This window comes from Mobula birostris, chromosome 25 (assembly GCF_030028105.1).
Source record: "Mobula birostris isolate sMobBir1 chromosome 25, sMobBir1.hap1, whole genome shotgun sequence".
NCBI classification, from domain to species: Eukaryota; Metazoa; Chordata; class Chondrichthyes; order Myliobatiformes; family Myliobatidae; genus Mobula; species Mobula birostris.
Genome location: NC_092394.1, coordinates 4,153,991 through 4,176,067, shown reverse-complemented (window position 1 = coordinate 4,176,067; position 22,077 = coordinate 4,153,991). Strand labels below are relative to the sequence as shown.

The window sequence follows — 22,077 nt, the reverse complement described above, 5'->3', positions numbered from 1 at the left end:
GGACTGTCCCCAGTGAGGGTCAGTGTGTGTGTGTGTGTGTGGGACCGTCCCCCAGTGAGGGTCAGTGTGTGTGTGTGTGTGTGTGTGTGTATAGTTTAGGGAGAGTCTGTGTCAGGGGTGTGGGCTGTCCTGTCTCTGATGAACAATACCGATAATTCCTTGAATCTCTGAACTGAAGTCCTGAACTGAACAAGTTGTAGCTCCTGTTTGGATGCTGGGCTGTTGGGGTGGGGGCGTTGTTGGGAGATAAGGGTTCAGAGCCGAGTCAAGGAGAGGCTACTGTTGCTGGAGAGGTCGAGGAGGGGGTGGATTTACCAGCGAGGGATGGGTTTACCAGCGAGGGGGTGGGTTTATCAGCGAGGGGATGGGTTTATCAGCGAGGGGGTGGGTTTATCAGCGAGGGGGTGGGTTTATCAGTGAGGGGGTGGGTTTATCAGTGAGGGGGTGCAGAGTTTGATGGAGAGAAGTGCTTATCAATGTAGATGGCAGTTAGTTTAATGAGGGGGTGTCTAATGCTGGTGGGGGTTTGATTTAGGGGACAACGGTGGGTTTGGGGAGGGGGTGTCTGATGCTGGTGGGGGTTTGATGGAGGGGACGGCAGTGGGTTTGGTGAGGGGGGTGTCTGCAGTTGCACTGAGCTGGATGACAATGATAATGTGTCCTGGGGGGTGGGAAGGAGAGGAGGTTGAGAAGGGGGTTGTGGGGAAGAGGGGTTGGAGAGAAGGTGAGGCTGAACACACAAGCTGGGTAGTCGGGTCCAGACGAGGCTCACTAACCCTGTGTCTTTCTCCTCTCTCCCCATCCACGTCCACTGCTCCCACAGTGACCACCCACCGCAGACATGGCTCCGACACTGGCTACAGCCCACCGCCGCCGCTGGTGGATGGCGTGCACGGCCGTGCTCGAAAACCTGCTCTTCTCGGCCGTGCTGCTGGGCTGGGGGTCCCTTCTGCTCATGCTAAAGTCCGAGGGCTTCTACTCCTACTTGTGCCAGGAGCCAGGTAAGGTCACCCCCCACCCCCCCAGTACCTCCCGAGCTCGTGTCCTTCGGAAAGCAGTTCCTTCCCCAGATTGATCAACACCTCCACCCACTAACTCTACCACTATGTATCATTTCCCGTCAGTCACCCAGCGTCTCTTTATGGACATACAGTCAATCTATTAGCTATCTTCTGTATGTATATTTATTCTGTTTTTTTTATTATTGCTGCGTTCCTCATCTTATTCTGTTTTTTTGAGCTGCATCAGAGATCCAGAGTAACAATTATTCTGTTCTCCTTTACATTTACGTACTGGAAATGACGTCAAACAAACTTGAATCTTGAACAAGATCCCACAAAAAAACGGCAACATGATAATGACCAGAAAACTTGACCTCAGGACCCTGGGGTCTGTGGGATTGTTTACCCCCAGGGGTGGAAGAGGTGACACACGGGGAGGGAGCCAGGTCACACCCCAGGTTTGTACAGCAGGAATCAGCAAATCGCCTCTTCACAGCAGTGTGGTCCATAGCCATTCTGGGATCTAGCTGTTCAAGTTCAAATTCAGCTTAATGTCACTCAACTGTTCATACGTATACCACCCAATATTCCTCTGGGACCAACACAGTACGTATAACTCACACACAGCCATACACGTGTATACCACAAACAAAACAACGTTCCCCTGGGCCAAGGTGTACAACACAGTACATATAACTCACAACTGTACACGTGCACAGTATACTGCACCACCAAATGAAATATCATTCCTCTGAGGCCAGGGTGCACAGCACATATAGCTCACACACAACCGTACACGTGTATACCGCTGAACGAACCAACGTTCCCCTAGGCCAAGGTGCACAACACAGTACATATAACTGACACAAAACACAAAGCACAAGTTAGCACAAATAAATTAACAAATAAGGTGCATTTACAACACATATTAAGAATTAAACGGTAGGCAGTACTGACATTTCATATGTGATGAGGCCCGGGTGGTGTCAGGGAGTTCAGTTGTCTCACGGCCCAGGGGAAGAAGCTGTTTCCCATTCTAACACTCCTTGTACTCGTGCTACGGTACGCCGAGCGTTGTTACGGTGGAAATGCAATTTCAGAACGCTGGTTTGTGAAAGGCTTGGTGTGTGGGGGGGTGTCCACTTGTCAGTGGGTATCAGGCCTGAGCCTCCCAGAGCCGGCTCGACAGTGACTCCCTTCCTCCAGCCTGGGCTGCTCTGTGAGGGTACAGGGAGGCCAAGGTGGAATAGGAATTGGTTTATTGTTGTCTCTGTTACAGATACAGATCAAACCGCTGCACAGTGTTTTGGGTAGAACGAGGTAAAACTACAACAGAATGCAGAATAATGTGCAGCAGATACAGAGAAACTGCAGGACAGGCAAACAGCAAGAAGCAAGATCAGAACAGTGTAGATGAAGGTTGAGTGTCCAGCGTATCGGGCTGGGGGACCACTCAATTGACTGACCATAGTCTGGCAGAATCTGTCCTTCAGCCTGGTGGGACGTGCTGTTGTATCTTCTGCCCGACGGGAGAGGGGGAAAGAGAGAAACTCTGGGTGGGTGGGGATCGTTGATTATGCTGGCTGATTTACCGATGCAGTGGGAAGTGCAGACAGGGTCCATGGAGGGCGAGGGCGAGGCTGGTTCCTGTGACGTACTGAGGCATGTCCACACCTCTCTGGAGTTCCACAGGGTCACAGGTCGAGCGGTTACCGTATCAAACCGTGCTGCATCCCGGTAGGATGCTTCCCATCGTGCGTTGGTAAATATTGTTAAGGATCACCCGGGATGTTCTGAATTGCTGTAGCCTCCTGAGGAAGCGGGGACCGGGGAAGGTGGTGTCAGTATGTGTGGCAGCTGGCCACACTGCATTCCTTTGGCTGTGTGGAGTTGGGATCAGGGGGCTCCCTCTCTTTTCCCAGGACACATTCCAACCCCTGGTGTGCCCAATGGGCCCTGAACACTGCCTCTCCAATGGGACACAGAGCTATTTTTGGAAAAGGGAGAGGGCCCCCAGCTGGCTCACAGCCTGCTGCCGGTTATAAACGGGAGAGATTCTACAGACGCTGGAAATCCAGAGCAACACACCCAAAACGCTGGAGGAATTCAGCGGGTCAGGCAGCATCTCTGGAGGGGAGTAAACGGCCAGGACATCGCCGCTTATTTCTTCTCCATGGCCTGCTGAGCTCATGCGACTGGCCACCTCATCCAGCCCAACCAGGAACCGCCCGCAGCCTGCCCCACCCCTTGCAGTGCCCAGACCTCAGCAGTGTGGGGCTGGCTTACAAGGGGACCTTGAGGAAACGCTGGCTGGGGGTGGGGACAGACTCCTATAGTCAGGGGGTGTCCGTGATATGGCCCCTCCCTGTGCTGCGCTGTCTGCACCAGGACCCCGAGGTTTAGGGAGACCTCGAATGGAGGAACCCTCCTCATTCCCGATGGCAGGACAAGGCCAAGGAAGTGTTGAGTGTGAAGGAAACTCCTTTGTGAAGTGTAAACGACCCGGGGGGAGAGGGAGGGATTAACCTGTGTTTTACATTGATGGGTTGGCTCCGGGCTGACATTTTATGGACGTGATTTGTTGGCGTGTGGAATGCGTCAGTCTCCTCCTTGCCCCACTCAAAGCTGTTTGTCAGAGATAATCCCTCACCACTTTTAATTAACTGATGTCATTTCGAAAAGAGCTGAGCTCAGCGACAAACAGCAAGCTTTGACCCACTGGAGTGCAATCCAGCGGCTGTTCCCCACAGAGCTCTGGGTCCCTGCCAAGGAGCAAATCTGAGTCAGCAGTCTGGCCCTTGATTCTTACCAGCTGTCAGAACACAGAACAATACAGGCCCTTCGGCCCACAATCTTGTGCTAAACATTTAACCTACTCCAAGATCAACCTAACCCTTCCCTCCTTCATAGTTAGTTAGTGCCTCCCTGCGCCTTGTGGCGTATCAGGACGCAGCCTTGCAAATTTCTGTAGCATTTGTCTGTTTTTCACAAGGCAGAGTTATCAGCTCGTGCTCAATGCAGCAGGGACAGAGAGCTTGCAAGGAACTGGTCGGATTTCAACCCAGGACCAGTCTCCTTGAAGTCCAGTGTGGGCCTCACCACCGGCTGTATAGCCCCCTATTTGTTTGTCATCTGTGTGCTGTCGAAGAGTCCCTTAAACGTCCCTATCAGCCTGTCCCACCATCTCCCTACCACCACCCCAGAGGCACATTCCGCACACTCACCACCCCCTCTAAAAAACCTACTGTGACATCCCCGACACTCGATCGAGGTGCATCCTCGACACTCTCCTCCAATCACTCGATCGAGGTGCATCCCCAACACTCTCCTCCAATCACTCGATCGAGGTGCATCCTTGACACTCTCCTCCAATCACTCGATCGAGGTGTATCCCCGACACGCTCCTCCAATCACTCGATCGAGGTGCATCCCTGACACTCCCCTCCAGTCACTCAATCGAGGTGCATCCTCGACACTCCCCTCCAATCACTGGATCGAGGTGCATCCCCGACACTCCCCTCCAATCACTCGATCGAGGTGTATCCCCGACACTCCCCTCCAATCACTCGATCGAGGTGTATCCCTCGACACTCCCCTCCAGTCACTCGATGGAGGTGCATCCCCGACACTCCCCTCCAATCACTCGATCGAGGTGCATCCCCTCCAATCACTCGATCGAGGTGCATCCTCGACACTCCCCTCCAATCACTCGATCGAGGTGCATCCTCGACACTCCCCTCCAATCACTCGATCGAGGTGCATCCCCGACACTCCCCTCCAATCACTCAATTGAGGTGCATCCTCGACACTCTCCTCCAATCACTCGATCGAGGTGCATCCTCGACACTCCCCTCCAATCACTCGATCGAGGTGCATCCCCGACACTCCCCTCCAATCACTCAATCGAGGTGTATCCCCGACACTCCCCTCCAATCACTCGATCGAGGTGTATCCCTCGACACTCCCCTCCAGTCACTCGATGGAGGTGCATCCCCTCCAATCACTCGATCGAGGTGCATCCCCTCCAATCACTTGATGGAGGTGCGTCCCCTCCAGTCTCTCAATGGAGGTGCGTTATAAGAGGCAGATTGACTGGACAAATGGAGACAGGTTTATCATTACTGACCTGTCATGAAATGCGTTGTTTTGTCATGGACAGTTCAGGAACCTGATTGCAGAGGGGAAGATCATTGTTACGTGCCGTGTTGTATGACGTGGGTGATCACAGTCTTTCCAACACCATGATTGCTTTCGGCAAATTTTCCTCCAGAAGCAGTTCACCCTTGTCTTCTTCTGGGCGGTGTCTTTACAAGACGGGTGACGCCAGCCATTATCGATACTATTCAGGTAGACAGTCTCTGAAGAGTATTGACAACGGCTGGTGTCACCCGTCTTGTCTGCAGGCACTACACCTTGCCCGAGGGTGACCTGCAGGCTAGCAGAGGGAAGGAGTGCCTTACCCTCCTTTGGTAGGGACGTATCTGCAGTCCGACACCGAAGAGGGGAAGAAGCTGTTTGTAAAATCGGAAGCCTGGTCGGTGCATCCCTGCCTGTAGCCTTGGTGTCTATGTGGTCAGGGGTGACCCCAGACGTTGACGAGGGTGTCTTTGTGACAGGGTTGCTAGTGAATAGATAAAGCTGGTTAGTTAGTTAGTTAAGGTCCAGTTGATTGTCGTCTGCACAGGGAGCTGTGTGTACAGGAGCAGTGAAAAGTTTCCCTGTAGCCCCGCAGTTGTCACAGTCTCGGCTCAGCTCTGTTCCACTGCATCCCTGGTCACTTCCCAGCCCACCATCACAGCATGCTGACCCCCCCTCCCCCAACCAACAGCGTATGGATAGGGAACACAACACTCACACCGGAGACATGACGGACCCAGACACTGGACAGAGACGTGAGGGGCCCAGACGCTGGACTGAGACGTGAGGGACCCAGACGCTGAACGGAGATGTGAGGGACCCAGACGCTGGACGGAGACGTGAGGGGCCCAGACGCTGGATGGAGACGTGAGGGACTCAGACGCTGGATGGAGACGTGAGGGACCCAGACACTGGACGGAGATGAGAGGGGCCCAGACACTGGACGGAGACGTGACGGACCCAGATGCTGGACTGAGACGTGAGGGGCCCAGACGCTGGATTGAGATGTGAGGGACCCAGGCGCTGGGACTCCATGGGTTGGGCGGTGGGGAAGGAATTGTCGATTCTTTCATTGAGGGGGTAACTACTGTGATGAATTTCCCTTGTCACTGAAAGATGACAAAGATGGGCTACATCAAAATGTCCAGTGAAATGCGTCACTGAGGATGAGCTGGGGGCAGCCCGCAAGACTCTGGTGCCAACACAGCACACCCACAACTTACTAACACGAACCGGTATGCCTTTGGACTGTGGGAGGAAACCGGAGAACCCGGAGGAAATCTACATGGTCACAGAGAGAATGTATGGGCTCCTTACAGATAGTGGTGGGAATTGAACACTGATCTGTGAGCGATGGTGCTGCACAGTGTTATACTCACCAGCACAGTACTGTATTACCCATGTTGCATGACAAATACAGTTTAAAATCTCAACCCCACCCTGACAGCGTAGATCCAGTTCCCTCTGAACTGTCGGGTACAAATTCCCAGGCTGCTCCTGAACCAATACACACTCAGCCCACGTTTGAAGCGTCAGCAGTCTGCCTCTTCAGCAGAAAATGTGTTTTCTGAAAGGCAGTTTCAGTTTGACAGAGAATGTTTAACAGCATTGGCACACACACACACAATGGAGTGAAGTCCAGGACTGAGACAGCAGTGCTGGCTTCCAAGCACGTTAATTCAATCAGTTCCGATGGCTGAATGAGCCTTCTTTCGAAAGGCACAGATTCCTCGGGCACAGTCAGCGACGATTTTGAGTCACAGATACAGGCCCTTCAACCTTCCACATTTCCGGAGGACTGGAACATAAAAACAAGGATGTGACGCTCAGGCTTTATAAGACATTGGTCAGACACTTGAGCTATTGTGAGCAGTTTGGGACCCTGTCTAAGAAAGGATGTGCTGACATTGGAGAGGGTCCAGGGGAGGTTTACATGAATTGTCCCAGGGATGAAAGGGTTAATGGATGAGGCGAGTTCACTCGCTGGAGTTTCAAAGAATGAGGCGGGGGGCGGAATCTCATTAAACCTACAGTATCAAATATTGAATTCTCTGGAGAGGATGTTTCCTGTAGTGGGGGCGACTAAGACCAGAGGGCACAGCCTCAGAATAGAGGGACGTCCCTTTAGAACAGAGATGAGGAGGAATTTCTTCAGCCAGAGGGTGATGAATCTGTGGAATTCATTACTGTATCACAGATGGCTGTGGAAACCAAATCATTGGATGTATTTGCAGTGGAGGTTGATAAGTTCTTGATTAATCAGGGTGTCAAAGGTTACAGGGAGAAGGCAGGAGAAAGGGGTTCAGAGGGAGAAGACATCAGCCATGATGAAATGGTGGGGCAGACTTGATGGGCCAAATGGCCTCATTCTTTTCCGGTGTGTTATGGTAGAGATTGTATCTGATCTCAGCTTCTCCTCTCCTGTGAGTTCCTACTACTGACGTGTGAGAGTGAGAGTGAGAGTGGGTGTCTGCTCTATGAGAGTGATGTGTGCATGTGAGTGAGTGTGATTCTGTGAGTGTGTGTGAATGTGATGTGAGTGTGTCTCCCCCTCCCCCCTCTCCCTCCCCCCTCCCTCCCCTCCCCCTCTCTCCCCTCCCCCTCTCTCCCCCTCCCTCTCTCTCCCCCTCTCTCTCTCTCCCCACCCCTCTCCCTCTCTCTCTCACACCCCTCCCCTCCCTTCCTCTCTTCCCCTCCCCTCTCTTCCCCTTCCCTCTCTTTCTCCCTCCCTCTCCCTCTCCTGCTCTGTGTTTCTGTATTTCTCTGCCTGGAACTATGTGTATTTTTGTGTTCATGACCTTTCCCTCCTGTTCTCTGTTCTTGTTTACAGGTTCAGGAGAGGGTGAGTGCTGTCCTGGTGTACCTACCAGGCAGACACACCAGGGAGCAGAACGGTGGTGGGGGGGGGGGGGTGTCCACTCAGGACAACTGACCAGACCTTTTCTGTGTGTGTGTGTGTGTGTATAAGTTTGTGTGTGTGTGTGCGTGGAAGCCTGTGTATGCGTATAAGATTGTGGTGTGTTTATGTGCGTGTGTGTGTGTATAAATTTGTGTTTTGTGTGTGTGTGTGTGTGTAAGTGTAAGAGAGAGTGTGTGTGCATGTGTGGAAGTCTGTGTATGTGTATAAGTTTGTGGTGTGTTTATGTGTGTGTGTGTGTGTGTGTGTGTGTGTGTGTATATATAAATTTGTGTTGTGTTTGTGTGTGTGTGTAAGTGTAAGAGAGAGTGTGTATGCGTGTGCACCCGAGAGCAGGCAGTCTGTGCTCGTAAGTGTGGCACTGAGCTCAAAGTGAATCTCTGAATGAAACTAACACCCTGCTCTGCTTCCCACCCACGTCACCACGTCACACCCACGGTCGCTGGGCTCTCCAGCTGGGTGCGTGCTCACCCTCGTGCCAGTGTCCAGCGCTCTGACGTCTGGTCACACCCTGTCCCGGCACATGGTGGCAATGGACTGACCTGTCCAGGCTCGGGAAATGGGAGATGTGACTATTCGGTTAGGGACAGGGGTCTAGGAAAGGTGAAAGGTCAGGGATAAGAGACCAGGTGACCAGATTGAGGAAGGTCAGTGGAAAATACTTCTTCGAAATAACAAGTCTACGTTGCCAAGCAGATGTGGGTGAGTGAGCAGGCAATTGGTGGTTATTTTTAGCAGCTTGGCACTATTACAATCAAAGCGAGTTGTTTTCGAGCAGGGGCCATGAATGTAAAGTTGGATTGATGTGTTTAGTCTCGATGGTGGATTGCCTCATCAGCCCTGATGTTTATCCAGTCCAGAACCTAGTCCCCAGATCAATAACAACCGTCAGCGAGCTGGTCTCTGATCCGAACAGACCCGGCAGAGGGATGAGGAAAGAGAGGGGGTGAGGGGGAGGCAAGGCGAGGGAGAGAGGGGGAGGCAGGGCGAGGGACAGAGAAGTGGGGGAGAGAGGAAGAGAGAGAAGGCGAGTGAGAGCTGGGGGGAGGGGAGAGAGGGGGAAGGGGAGGCAAGGCAAAGGAGAGGGGGGAGAGATGGCGAGGCAGGGTAAGGGGGACGAGGGGGAGATGGAGATGCAGGGTGAGGGGGACAAGGGGAGAGGGAGGCGAGGGTGAGAGGGGGAGAGGGAGAGACAGAGGGAGAAATGGAAGAGGAGGAGGCAGGGCAAGAGAGAGAGGGTGAGAAAGAAAGGGACAGGGAGAAGGTGAGGGAGAGATGGGGGGGTGAGGGAGAGACATTGAGAGAAGACGGGCTGTGGGGTGGTTCGAGGTTCCCATGCCATACTGCGTACTAGGGTTGCAGGCTAAGGTTGGACTGGGTGGCACTGGGGTCACGGGTCGTAGTTCAGACTGGGTGGGATGGGGTCACAGCTCAGGCACAGTCTCATGTCACAGATTGGATTGCAAAGGTTCAAATCCTCCTCGTTCCTGTTACCAGAAAACACCACAAACAGCAGTGGGGTGGGGAGCAACGGGACAGAGGTGGAGCTGGTCCTGAGGATGAACGGCTGGCTTATCTGTAAGGAACAGGACGAGATGCTGAACCTGGCCTTCACCGTTGGCTCATTCCTGCTCAGCGCCATCTCCCTGCCCCTCGGCATCGCCATGGACAAATACGGGCCCCGTAAACTGCGGCTCATAGGCAGGTAAGTGCCCAGGGCAACGTCCAGCCCAGTGGCATTCACCCCCACCGTGTGCGCTCCGACCGCAGGTGCGTACATGCGGACTGTGGGTTCACACACGGACTGCGGGTGCACTGACCACACACACACACACATTTGTCTACACGGCACGCTGTGTTAGCACCGGAAGTGTAGCTCCACCTGCGGGCTGCCCCAGCACATCCTCGGGCTGTGTCGGTCCTTGACTAGACATCGCTTTTCGCTGAGTTTCCATGTACACGTGACAAGGAAAGTGAATCTCGTGCTGTCGATGTCAACAATGTAGCACGGCCACAGCTCACTAACCTTAATCCCCACGTCTTTGGAATGTGGGAGGAAACCAGAGCACCCGGAGAAAACCCATACGGTCACATACAATCTCCTTACAGCCAGTAGCAGGAATTGAACCCTGATTATCGGCACTGTAAGCTGCCACACTAACCACAATGCTATCGCGAGACAGTTCCATTGTCTCCCCAACACTCCCTTATCCAGGGAGAGAATCCCAGACTGGTGCTCCCAGCACTCGGCTGGATGGTGGGTCAGTGAGTCTGGGGGCCCCCGTGCCTCCCTACGCAGCTCTTGCCATGAGGGGAGTAACAATGGTCCAGGGAGGGAGGTGATGGCCAGAGGGGTGAAGTATCCCACAGTTACCAGGACAGCTGGGCAATCTGATCTTCAGCGATGAACAAGTGAAATATGTTGGCCAGGTGACCAGACTCACCGACGGGACTGCAGTTTAATACTTCATCAGAAAATGGGCGCTCCCTCCCTGTCTGCCCCTCCAGTGGCACGACACTCCCTCCCCTTTTGCCCCTCCAGTGGCACGACACTCCCTCCCCTTTTGCCCCTCCAGTGGCACGACACTACCTCCTCGTCTTCCCCTCCAGTGGCACGACACTCCATCCCATCCACCCCACCTGTCATGCGTGGCAATCCCTCACTGTTCTCCCCACATACATGCACAGCGATCCCTGCCCAGCTACCCCTCCAGTGTCCCGGTGTTCCCTCCCCATCTGGCCCTCCCACACGTGTGGCACTCCCTCCCCGCCTGCCCCTCTGGCGGCACAACTCCCCCTCCCTGCTGTGGGCAGCAGGTGTGGAAGTGAGGGCTTGGGGAGGCTGTTGGTGGGAGACACCCCTCCCCTGTCTGCAGTCGGAGGGAACCACCCCTGTGGTCCTGGCCCACTGACTCTCCTTCTCTTCCTCTTCCAGCACCAGCTTTGCACTCTCCTGCCTGCTGATCGCTTACGGAGCCAGTAACCCTGACGGTGAGTGTCTGCGTCCTCGCACTGACCCAAACCCCTGCTCTTCGTCTGCTCGGGCTTACTGAGGCTCCCTCTCACTCCTGCCCCTTCCCCCTGCAGATCTCTCTGTCCTGATCTTCATCGCCCTCTCACTCAACGGCTTTGGAGGCATGTGCATGACGTTTACCTCGCTCACGGTAAGCACGGGGAAAATAACTGAGAATTTGTAGACTGTTGTCTGTGTTCTCGGACCACAGAGGGATCGACTTTCTCTCGGGTCCAGTACCTGACATCCCAACTCTCCCCAGGGTCAAATCCTGACATCCCAACTCTCCCCAGGGTCAAACCCCGACATCCCAACTCTCCCTGGGGTCAAACCTCGACTTCCCAACTCTCCCCAGGGTCAAATCCTGACATCCCAACTCTACCTGGGGTCAAACCTCCACTTCCCAACTCTCTCCAGGGTCAAACCTCGACATCTCAACTCTCCCCAGGGTCAAATCCTGACATCCCAACTCTCCCTGAGGTCCAGCCCTGATGTACAAGCTCTCCCAGGGTCTAACCCCTGAAGATACAAACCCACCCTGGTTTACAGCCCTCCAAAGGGGAAGAGACACCCCAGGGGTCTGGCCCCTGAAGGTACTGACTCTCCCCAGGGGTCCGGCCCCTGAAGGTACTGACTCTCCCTGGGGGTCTGGCCCCTGAAGATATTGTCTCTCCCCAGGAGTCAGGCTGCTGAAGGTACTGAGACTCCCCAGGGGTCTTGCCCCTGAAGATATTGAATCTCCCCAGGGGTCTGGCCCCTGAAAGTATTGACTCTCCCTGAGGGTTTGGCGCCTGAAGGTACTGACTCTCTCTGGGGGGCTGGTCACTGAAGGTACTGACTCTCCCCAGGGCTCTGGCCCCTGAAGGTACTGACTCTCTCTGGGGGTCTGGTCACTGAAGGTACTGACTCTCCCCAGGGCTCTGGCCCCTGAAGGTACTGACTCTCCCCAGGGGTCTGGCCCCTGAAGGTACTGACTCTCCCCAGAGGATACGATTTGACTCTGACCTTGAAGGAGTTAGGTTTGAGCTTTTCAACAGCGTAAGGAGCCGGGGTGCCAGGCTGGGTGTCCCAGCACCATCCAGAGGGAGATCCACACTCCCCGGGATCAGGGTCAATGTCCTCTCTGGTCCTATGCTGCTGAGGTAAATAACGTGCTGGCTGTGTGCGCAATCCCACCGGGCCCAGTCCAGCTGTGCTGTGCTCCAGCGAGGGCCCCTAGTTACTGATTCAGGTGCTGGTGAAGGAACAACATCTTACACCCCCTAACATAGGAGATTCTGCGGATGCAGAGCGACACACGCTAAATGCTGGAGAAACTTGGCAGCTCAGGCAGCATCTATGGAAATGAATAAACCCTTGTCAGTTCAGGCTGAGACTCTTTGTCAGGGCTAGAAAGGAAGGAGGGGAAGATTCCAGAATAAGGTGGCGATGGGGAGGGGAAGGTGGTCAGGCTGGCAGGTAAAACACCCCACCCACCCCTCCCATGGTCTCACTATCCCCTGCCAGCTTGTACTCACCCTGTCACGTTACACTGCCGAGGACTGGCCTTCGATTCTCATCACTGTGTGTATGGAGTTTCTACGTTCTCCCGGTGACCACGTGTAGGTTTCCTCCGGGTGCTCTGGTTTCCTCCCACAGTCCAAAGATGTACGAGTTAGGGTTAGTGAGTTGTGGGCGTGCAGGTTACAGTTAGTGAGTTGTGAGTGTGCAGGTTAAGGTTAGTGAGTTGTGGGCGTGCAGGTTAAGGTTAGTGAGTTGTGAGTGTGCAGGTTACAGTTAGTGAGTTGTGAGTGTGCAGGTTATGGTTAGTGGGTTGTGGGCGTGCAGGTTAAGGTTAGTGAGTTGTGGGCGTGCAGGTTACAGTTAGTGAGTTGTGAGTGTGCAGGTTATGGTTAGTGGGTTGTGGGCGTGCAGGTTAAGGTTAGTGAGTTGTGGGCGTGCAGGTTACAGTTAGTGAGTTGTGAGTGTGCAGGTTACAGTTAGTGAGTTGTGGGCGTGCAGGTTACAGTTAGTGAGTTGTGAGCGTGCAGGTTACGGTTAGTGAGTTGTGAGCGTGCAGGTTACGGTTAGTGAGTTGTGGGCGTGCAGGTTACGGTTAGTGAGTTGTGAGCGTGCAGGTTACGGTTAGTGAGTTGTGGGCGTGCAGGTTACGGTTAGTGAGTTGTGAGCGTGCAGGTTACGGTTAGTGAGTTGTGGGCGCGCAGGTTACGGTTAGTGAGTTGTGGGCGTGCAGGTTACGGTTAGTGAGTTGTGGGCGTGCAGGTTACGGTTAGTGAGTTGTGAGCGTGCAGGTTACGGTTAGTGAGTTGTGGGCGTGCAGGTTACGGTTAGTGAGTTGTGGACGTGCAGGTTACGGTTAGTGAGTTGTGGGTGCACAGGTTACAGTTAGTGAGTTGTGAGTGTGCAGGTTAGAGTTAGTGAGTTGTGGACGTGCTATGTTGGCACCAGAAGTGTGGTGGCATTTGCAGGCTGCCCCCAGCACAGTCCTCACTGATTTGATTCGATGCGAATGATGCATTTCAAAGCTTGTTTAAATGTACATGACAAATAAAGCTAATCTTTAATCTGTTCACTGTTAATATCCTGCCTTTGACTTCCCAAAATGCCTCATATTTTGGAGTTAATTCCATCTGCCGACACTCTGCCCAGTGGAAAGTTAGCCGGAGTTTAGTGGAGAGAATTTAGTCCCACTCAACATGTAGGCCCATCTGCTGTGGCCTTGGGCAATCCTTCTTGGGTACAAAGTATCTGCTGTGGCCTTGGTCAATCCTTCAGGTACAAAGCATCTGCTGTGGCCTTGGGCAATTTTCCTCAGGGTTACCGCCACTTTAGTAATGTCTTTAAACTAATAGTTATCCCTCCTGTATTCACAATTCCAGTTGTGAACAGATATCACGAACAGCGAAGGTCCCAGCACTGACCCTCCAGTATACTAGTCCAATTTCTAACCATGAAAATACCCTCCCAGGGTGCCCCTCCACGTCCTCTCACCCAGCCAGTTTTGGATTCAATCAGCCCCTTGACTTAGGTATCACGTGCCTTGCTGACGTCTATAAAACAGCATCTGCTACCCTACCCTATCCAATGTTCTCAGCTCCATTGTCTCCCCCATTCCCAGTTGTACTCTCATTGTGTATGCTTTTGTTTGTTCCCTCTCCCATTCTCTCTCTCCCTCCCATTCCCTCTCTCTCCCTCCCATTCCCTCTCTCTCCCTCCCATTCCTTATCTCTCCCTCCCATTCCCTCTCTCTCCCTCCCATTCCCTCTCCCTCCCATTCCCTCTCTCTCCCTCCCATTCCCTCTCTCTCCTTCCCATTCCCTCTCTCTCCCTCCCATTCCCTCTCTCTCCCTCCCATTCTCTCTCCCTCCCATTCCCTCCTGCTCTCTCTCCCATTCCCTCTCTCTCTGATTTTCTCTTGCTCTCTCATATTTTCTCTCTTTCACATTCTCTCAATATCTCTCTCTCTGTTTCTCTGTCTCTCTCCTCTCATTACCTCTCTCTCTCTCTCTCTGTCTGATTTTTCTCATCCTCTCTCTCCTTTCCTAGTGGCTACCCTGCCTCTCCCAGTCTGTGGACTTTCACCTGTTCCTTTCTGCTTGCTGAAGTGTGGAAGTCTAAGTGTATTGACACAGCGATTGTGATGAATAACCCAGCTCTGGTCCAGATGTTCCTTCTGCTCGCTGTCAACAAGCTTCTTGCTCCGTACTTTTCCATCCGCAGATACCCCCTGTGGAAAATTTGTAGCAGGGAGCCATAAGTTATTTAATAATCTCCTAACAGTGGAGTTAATGCTGTTCTTGCTTGTAAGCACCAGAAGGTGAGGCTGGGGGAATCGGTGTTAATGCTTTGAGAGCACCGGTTCTGGTGAGGAGGCAGCACTCCCTCAGCTCTGTCCCTCCCAGAGTGCGGCTCCTCTCAGTAACAGGGCGGGCTTGGCCCCCGAGTCCTGACCGGGCGGTGTGAATGGGGCAGCAGAGTGTTCTGTGAATTCAGAATCAAATTCAGGTTTATTATCACTGACGTACGTCACAAAACTTACTGTTTAGCAGGATTACTCGAGGAAATAGATGAAAACAAATGTAAACAGGGAGCAAAATGGTGAGGCTGTGTTCATGGGTTCACTGTCCATTCAGAAATCGATGGCAGAGGGGAAGAAGCTGTTCCTGAATCGTTGAGTGTGTGCCTTCAGGCTCCTGTACCCCCTCCTTGATGGTAGCAGTGAGAAGAGGGCATGTCCTGGATGCTGGGGGGCCTCAATGATGGACATTGCCTTCCTGAGGCATCGTCTGTTCAAGATCATGGGGAGACTCGTTCCCATAAAGGAGCTGGCTTAGTTTACAGTCCTCTCGATGTTTTCTCCTCTCCATTGTCATCTCCACATCAGCCGGTTAGAATGCTCTCCACAGTACATCTGTACAAATTTACAAGTGTCTTTGGTCACGTACCAAGTCTCATCAAACTCCAATGAAATGTAGCCACTGTCGCGCCTTCCTGGTAACTGCATCGGTATGCTGGGCCCAGGATAGATCCTCAGAGACGTTGGCTCCCAGAGGTGGCCATGCTTTGGGGTAAGAACGAGGTGGGCGGCTGGGCATGTGGGGGGACACACCCGCAGGTCTAGCTCTTTACTGACGGCAGACTGTCTCCCGCAGTTGCCCAACATGTTCGGAGACTTGCGATCTACCTTCATCGCTCTGATGATTGGCTCCTATGCCTCATCGGCCGTGACATTCCCCGGCATCAAGGTGAGGGTGAAGGGTTAACTGGGTGGTGGATGGAGGGTTTGGGGTTCAGGGCGGTCGGATGGGTTCTGCTCGGATGTCCAAGGGCGCCATCTGCTGGGCTCGATGATTCACCCTCTGCTCTTCACAGAGTTTTACCGCATGGAAGTAGATCCGTCTGCCCAATTTACACATGGCGTCTGTCAAAGCCAGCTCCACATTTGTCTGATGGCCCTCCAAACCTTTCTTATCTATGTTCCTGTCCAAATGACTTTTAAACGTAATTGTATCCAGCTCTGGCAGCTTGTGCCACACACCTACCACCCTCTGTGTGGAAAATGTTGCCCCTCACATCCCCTTTAAAATCTAACCCCTCTCACATCACACCTGTACCCTCAAAATTTAGATTCCCCTATCCTGGCCAAAAAGATTGTGACCATGCACGTGATCTACACCCTCAAGTTTATGCACTTCTATAAGGGCATACGACATAGGAGCAGAATGAGACCATTCAGCCCATCAGGTCTGCTCCACCTTTCCATCATGGCTGACTTATTTTCCTTCTCAATCACATTATCTGCCTTCTCCCTGTCACCTTTGACACCCTGACTAATCAAGAACCTATCACTCTCCATCTTAAATGTACCCAATGACTTGGCCTCGACAATAAATTCCACAGAGTCACCACCATCTGACTAAAGAAATTCCTCCCCATCTCTTTTCAAAATGGACGTACTTCTATTCTGAGTCTGTGTCCTCTGGTCATAGACTCCCCCACTACAGGAAACGTCCTCTCCACATCCACTCTGTCTGTGTCCTCTGGTCCTAGACTCCCCCACTATAGGAAACATCCTCTCCACACCCATTCTGTCTGTGTCCTCTGGTCCTAGACTCTCCCACTATAGGAAACATCCTCTCCCCACCCACTCTATCTGTGTCCTCTGATCCTAGACTCCCCCACTATAGGAAACATCCTCTCCCCACCCACTCTATCTGTGTCCTCTGATCCTAGACTCCCCCACTATAGGAAACATCCTCTCCACATCCACTCTATCTGTGTCCTCTGGTCCTAGACTCCCCCACTATAGGAAACATCCTCTCCACATCCACTCTATCTGTGCCCTCTGGTCCTAGACTCCCCCACTATAGGAAACATCCTCTCCACATCCACTCTATCTGTGTCTTCTGGTCCTAGACTCCCCCACTATAGGAAACATCCTCTCCACATCCACTCTATCTGTGTCCTCTGGTCCTAGACTCCCCCACTATAGGAAATATCATCTCCACACCCACTCTATAGAGAACTTACAATTTTTGATAGGTTTCAATGAGGTCCCCCCTCCCCCCATCATTCTTTTAAAGTCTAGTGAGTTCGGGCCCAGAGACATCAAACGCTCCTCATGACCCTTTCATTGCAGGGGTCTTTCTCATATTCCTCCTCTGGATGTCTATAAGGTCCCTTCACTCTAGTCCAGACTCTCCTCGTTCCCTTGAGTCCTGGTACCATCCTCCAGACTGTTCTCTGTGTCCTGTCCGGCTCAGTGACATCCACCCTTTAGCTTGGCGATTGGAACTGCCCCATACTCCACGGTAACACACAAAATGCCGGAGGAACCCAGCAGGTCCGGCAGCACGTATGGAGAGGAATGAACGGTCGACGTCTCAGGCTGAGACCCCAGGGCTGGAGGCGAACGGGCAGAAGGCAGAATAAGAAGGTTGGGAGACGGGGGGAGCTCAGCCAAGTTGCTCCTTTCTCTGCCACTCTCACTCAGTGGCTCTGGGACGACAGCAGGATATTGCTCATCGGTGGGGTCAGTGGGGTAGGGGTGCAGGGGTGGGGCCGGAAGATGTTGGGCAGGTGTTTTGGAGGGGAGGGGCGCTGTCAGCTGTGGTTAATGGGATGTGCTTGCAGGTGATCTACGACCTGGGAGCCCCGTTTATCAGCATCCTGTTGGTGTGGGCAGCCTGCGCGGGTCTCCTCTTCATGAACTGTTTCCTGAACTGGCCCCTGGAGCCCTTCCCAGGGCCCGAGGACATGGATTACACGTGAGTCATAGCCCTGAACTGGACCACGGGCTTCAGACAGACCCCCTCACCCTGTCCTCCTCACACCCTGTCCTCCCCCCCACCCTGTCCTCCCCCCCACCCTGTCCTCCTCACACCCTGTCCTCCCCCCCACCCTGTCCTTCCCCACACACCTTGTCCTCCCCCCAACACCCTGTCCTCCCCCCCCAACACCCTGTCCTTCCCCCTCTTCCACACCCTGTCCTCCCCCCCCACACCCTGTCCTTCCCCCCCGCACTCTGTCCTTCCCCCACTCACCCTGTCCTCCCCCCCAACACCCTGTCCTCCTCACACCCTGTCCTCCCCCCCAACACCCTGTCCTCCCCCCCACACCCTGTCCTCCTCACACCCTGTCCTTCCCCCCCCCGCACTCTGTCCTTCCCGCCTCACCCTGTCCTTCCCCACACACCCTGTTCTCCTCACCACACCCTGTCCTCCCCCACTCACCCTGTCCTTCCCCCTCTCCCACACCCTGTACTCCCCCCGGCACTCTGTCCTTCCCCCTCTCCCACACCCTGTCCTCCTCCCCGCACTCTGTCCTCCCACCCTTCACCCTGTCCTTCCCCCCAACACTCTGTCCTCGCCCCTCACCCTGTCCGCCACACACCCTCTCCTCCCCCCCCCCGGCACTCTGTCCTCCCCCCTTCCACCCCTACGGATTCAGACTGACCCCCACACTCTGTCCTCCCCCCCTCACTCTGTCCTCCTCCCCAAACCCTGTCCTTCCCCCCAATACCCTGTCCTTCCCCCTCTCCCACACCCTGTCCTCCTCACACCCTGTCCTTCCCCCCCCCGCACTCTGTCCTTCCCGCCTCACCCTGTCCTTCCCCACACACCCTGTTCTCCTCACCACACCCTGTCCTCCCCCACTCACCCTGTCCTTCCCCCTCTCCCACACCCTGTACTCCCCACGGCACTCTGTCCTTCCCCCTCTCCCACACCCTGTCCTCCTCCCCCCACTCTGTCCTCGCCCCTCACCCTGTCCTTCGCCACACACCCTCTCCTCCCCCCCCCCCGGCACTCTGTCCTCCCCCCTTCCACCCCTACGGATTAAGACTGACCCCCACACCCTGTCCATCCCCCCTCACCCTGTCCTCCCCCCCGCACTCTGTTCTTCCTGCCTCACCCTGTCCTCCCCCCCAACACCCTGTCCTTCCCCCCTCACCCTGTCCTCCTCCCCGCACTCTGTTCTTCCTGCCTCACCCTGTCCTCCCCCCCCACACCCTGTCCTCCCCCCCAACACCCTGTCCTTCCCCCCTCACCCTGTCCTCCCCCCCGCACTCTGTTCTTCCTGCCTCACCCTGTCCTCCCCCCCAACACCCTGTCCTTCCCCCCTCACCCTGTCCTCCCCCCCGCACTCTGTTCTTCCTGCCTCACCCTGTCCTCCCCCCCAACACCCTGTCCTTCCCCCTCTCCCACACCCTGTCCTGCCCCCCGCACTCTGTCCTCCCCCCCTTCACCCTGTCCTTCCCCCCTCACCCTGTCCTCCCCCCCGCACTCTGTTCTTCCTGCCTCACCCTGTCCTCCCCCCCAACACCCTGTCCTTCCCCCTCTCCCACACCCTGTCCTGCCCCCCGGCACTCTGTCCTCCACCCTTCCACCCCTCTGGATTCAGACTGACCCCCACACTCTGTCCTCCCTCCCAACACCCTGTCCTCCCCCCCCACACCCTGTCCTTCGCCCCCACACTCTGTCCCCTCTCCCACACCCTGTCCTCCCCCCGGCACTCTGTCCTTCCCCCTCTCCCACACCCTGTCCTCCCCCCCACACTCTGTCCTTCCCCCTCTCCCACACCCTGTCCTCTCCCCCCCACTCTGTCCTCCTCACACCCTGTCCTCCCCCCCAACACCCTGTCCTCCCCCCCAACACCCTGTCCTTCCCCCCTCACCCTGTCCTCCCCCCCGCACTCTGTTCTTCCTGCCTCACCCTGTCCTCCCCCCCAACACCCTGTCCTTCCCCCTCTCCCACACCCTGTCCTGCCCCCCGCACTCTGTCCTCCCCCCCTTCACCCTGTCCTTCCCCACACACCCTGTCCTCCCCCCCCCCGGCACTCTGTCCTCCACCCTTCCACCCCTCTGGATTCAGACTGACCCCCACACTCTGTCCTCCCTCCCAACACCCTGTCCTCCCCCCCAAACCCTGTCCTACCCCCAAACCCTGTCCTCCCCCCCACACCCTGTCCTCCCCCCCTACACCCTGTCCTTCCCCACACACCCTGTCCTTCCCCCCACACCCTGTTTTCGCCCCCACACTCTGTCCTGCCCCCCACACCCTGTCCTGCCCCCCACACTCTGTCCTCCCCTCCCACTCTGTCCTCCCCCCTCACCCTGTCCTCCCCCCCACACCCTGTCCTCCCCCCCCACCCTGTCCTCCTTCCCGCACTCTGTCCTTCCCGCCTCACCCTGTCCTCCCCCCCGCACTCTGTTCTTCCTGCCTCACCCTGTCCTCCCCCCCCACACCCTGTCCTCCCCCCCAACACCCTGTCCTTCCCCCCTCACCCTGTCCTCCCCCCCGCACTCTGTTCTTCCTGCCTCACCCTGTCCTCCCCCCCGCACACCCTGTCCTCCCCCCCAACACCCTGTCCTTCCCCCCTCACCCTGTCCTCCCCCCCGCACTCTGTTCTTCCTGCCTCACCCTGTCCTCCCCCCCAACACCCTGTCCTTCCCCCCTCACCCTGTCCTCCCCCCCGCACTCTGTTCTTCCTGCCTCACCCTGTCCTCCCCCCCAACACCCTGTCCTTCCCCCCTCACCCTGTCCTTCCCCCCAACACCCTGTCCTTCCCCCTCTCCCACACCCTGTCCTGCCCCCCGCACTCTGTCCTCCCCCCCTTCACCCTGTCCTTCCCCACACACCCTGTCCTCCCCCCCCCCGGCACTCTGTCCTCCACCCTTCCACCCCTCTGGATTCAGACTGACCCCCACACTCTGTCCTCCCTCCCAACACCCTGTCCTCCCCCCCCACACCCTGTCCTCCCCCCCCACACCCTGTCCTTCGCCCCCACACTCTGTCCCCTCTCCCACACCCTGTCCTCCCCCCGGCACTCTGTCCTTCCCCCTCTCCCACACCCTGTCCTCCCCCCCACACTCTGTCCTTCCCCCTCTCCCACACCCTGTCCTCCCCCCCGCACTCTGTCCTTCCCGCCTCACCCTGTCCTTCCCCACACTCTGTCCTTCCTGCCTCAACCTGTCCTCCCCCCAACACACTGTCCTCCCCACACTCTGTACTTCCCCCCTCACCCTGTCCTCCCCCCTCACCTTGTCCTTCCCCCCTCACCCTGTCCTCCCCCCCTCATCCTGTCCTTCCCCACACACCCTGTCCTCCCCCCAACACCCTGTCCTTCCCCCTCTCCCACACCCTGTCCTCCCCCCAACACCCTGTCCTCCCCCCGCACTCTGTTCTCGCCCCCACACTCTGTCCTTCCCCCCCTCACCCTGTCCTTCCCCCCACACCCTGTTCTCGCCCCCACACTCTGTCCTTACCCCAACACCCTGTCCTCCCCCCAACACCCTGTCCTCCCAACACCCTATCCTCCCCACACCCTGTCCTCCCCCACACACCCTGTCACCCCCCCAATACCCTGTCCTTCCCCCTCTCCCACACCCTGTCCTCCCCCCCGCACTCTGTCCTTCCACCCCTCACCCTGTCCTTCCCCCCAACACTCTGTCCTCCCCCCTCATCCTGTCCTCCCCGATCACCCTGTCCTTCCCCACACACCCTGTCCTCCCCCCAACACCCTGTCCTTCCCCCTCTCCCACACCCTGTCCTTCCCCCCCGCACTCTGTCCTTCCCCCTCTCCCACACCCTGTCCTTCCCCCCCGCACTCTGTCCTTCCCCCTCTCCCACACCCTGTCCTCCTCCCCGCACTCTGTCCTTCCCGCCTCACCCTGTCCTTCCCCCCCCCGCACTCTGTCCTTCCCCCCAACACTCTGTCCTCCCCCCTCACCCTGTCCTCCCCCTCACCCTGTCCTTCCCCACACACCCTGTCCTCCCCCCAATACCCTGTCCTTCCCCCTCTCCCACACCCTGTCCTCCCCCCCGCACTCTGTCCTTCCCGCCTCACCCTGTCCTTCCCCACACTCTGTCCTTCCACCCCTCACCCTGTCCTCCCCCCTCACCCTGTCCTTCCCCACACACCCTGTCCTCCCCCCAATACCCTGTCCTTCCCCCTCTCCCACACCCTGTCCTCCCCCCCGCACTCTGTCCTTCCCGCCTCACCCTGTCCTT

At 55.9% G+C, this 22,077-nt stretch overlaps 1 protein-coding gene across 3 annotated transcripts in view; it reads left to right on the top strand.

Annotated features, from left to right (window-relative positions):
• The window catches only part of slc43a2a (solute carrier family 43 member 2a), a 52,717-nt gene that overhangs the window by 8,796 nt on the left and 21,844 nt on the right, over nucleotides 1-22,077 (top strand). For 2 of the 3 annotated variants that reach the window (XM_072243800.1, XM_072243799.1), the window contains 6 exons: nucleotides 824-1,001; nucleotides 9,553-9,760; nucleotides 10,991-11,046; nucleotides 11,143-11,219; nucleotides 15,721-15,813; nucleotides 17,702-17,835. In XM_072243800.1, the coding sequence (XP_072099901.1) occupies nucleotides 842-1,001; nucleotides 9,553-9,760; nucleotides 10,991-11,046; nucleotides 11,143-11,219; nucleotides 15,721-15,813; nucleotides 17,702-17,835 (728 nt within the window). In that variant the 5' untranslated portion in view covers nucleotides 824-841. Of the gene's footprint in view, nucleotides 1-823; nucleotides 1,002-8,583; nucleotides 8,758-9,552; nucleotides 9,761-10,990; nucleotides 11,047-11,142; nucleotides 11,220-15,720; nucleotides 15,814-17,701; nucleotides 17,836-22,077 lie in introns of those variants that run through there. The other variant, XM_072243801.1, reaches the window with a different exon arrangement.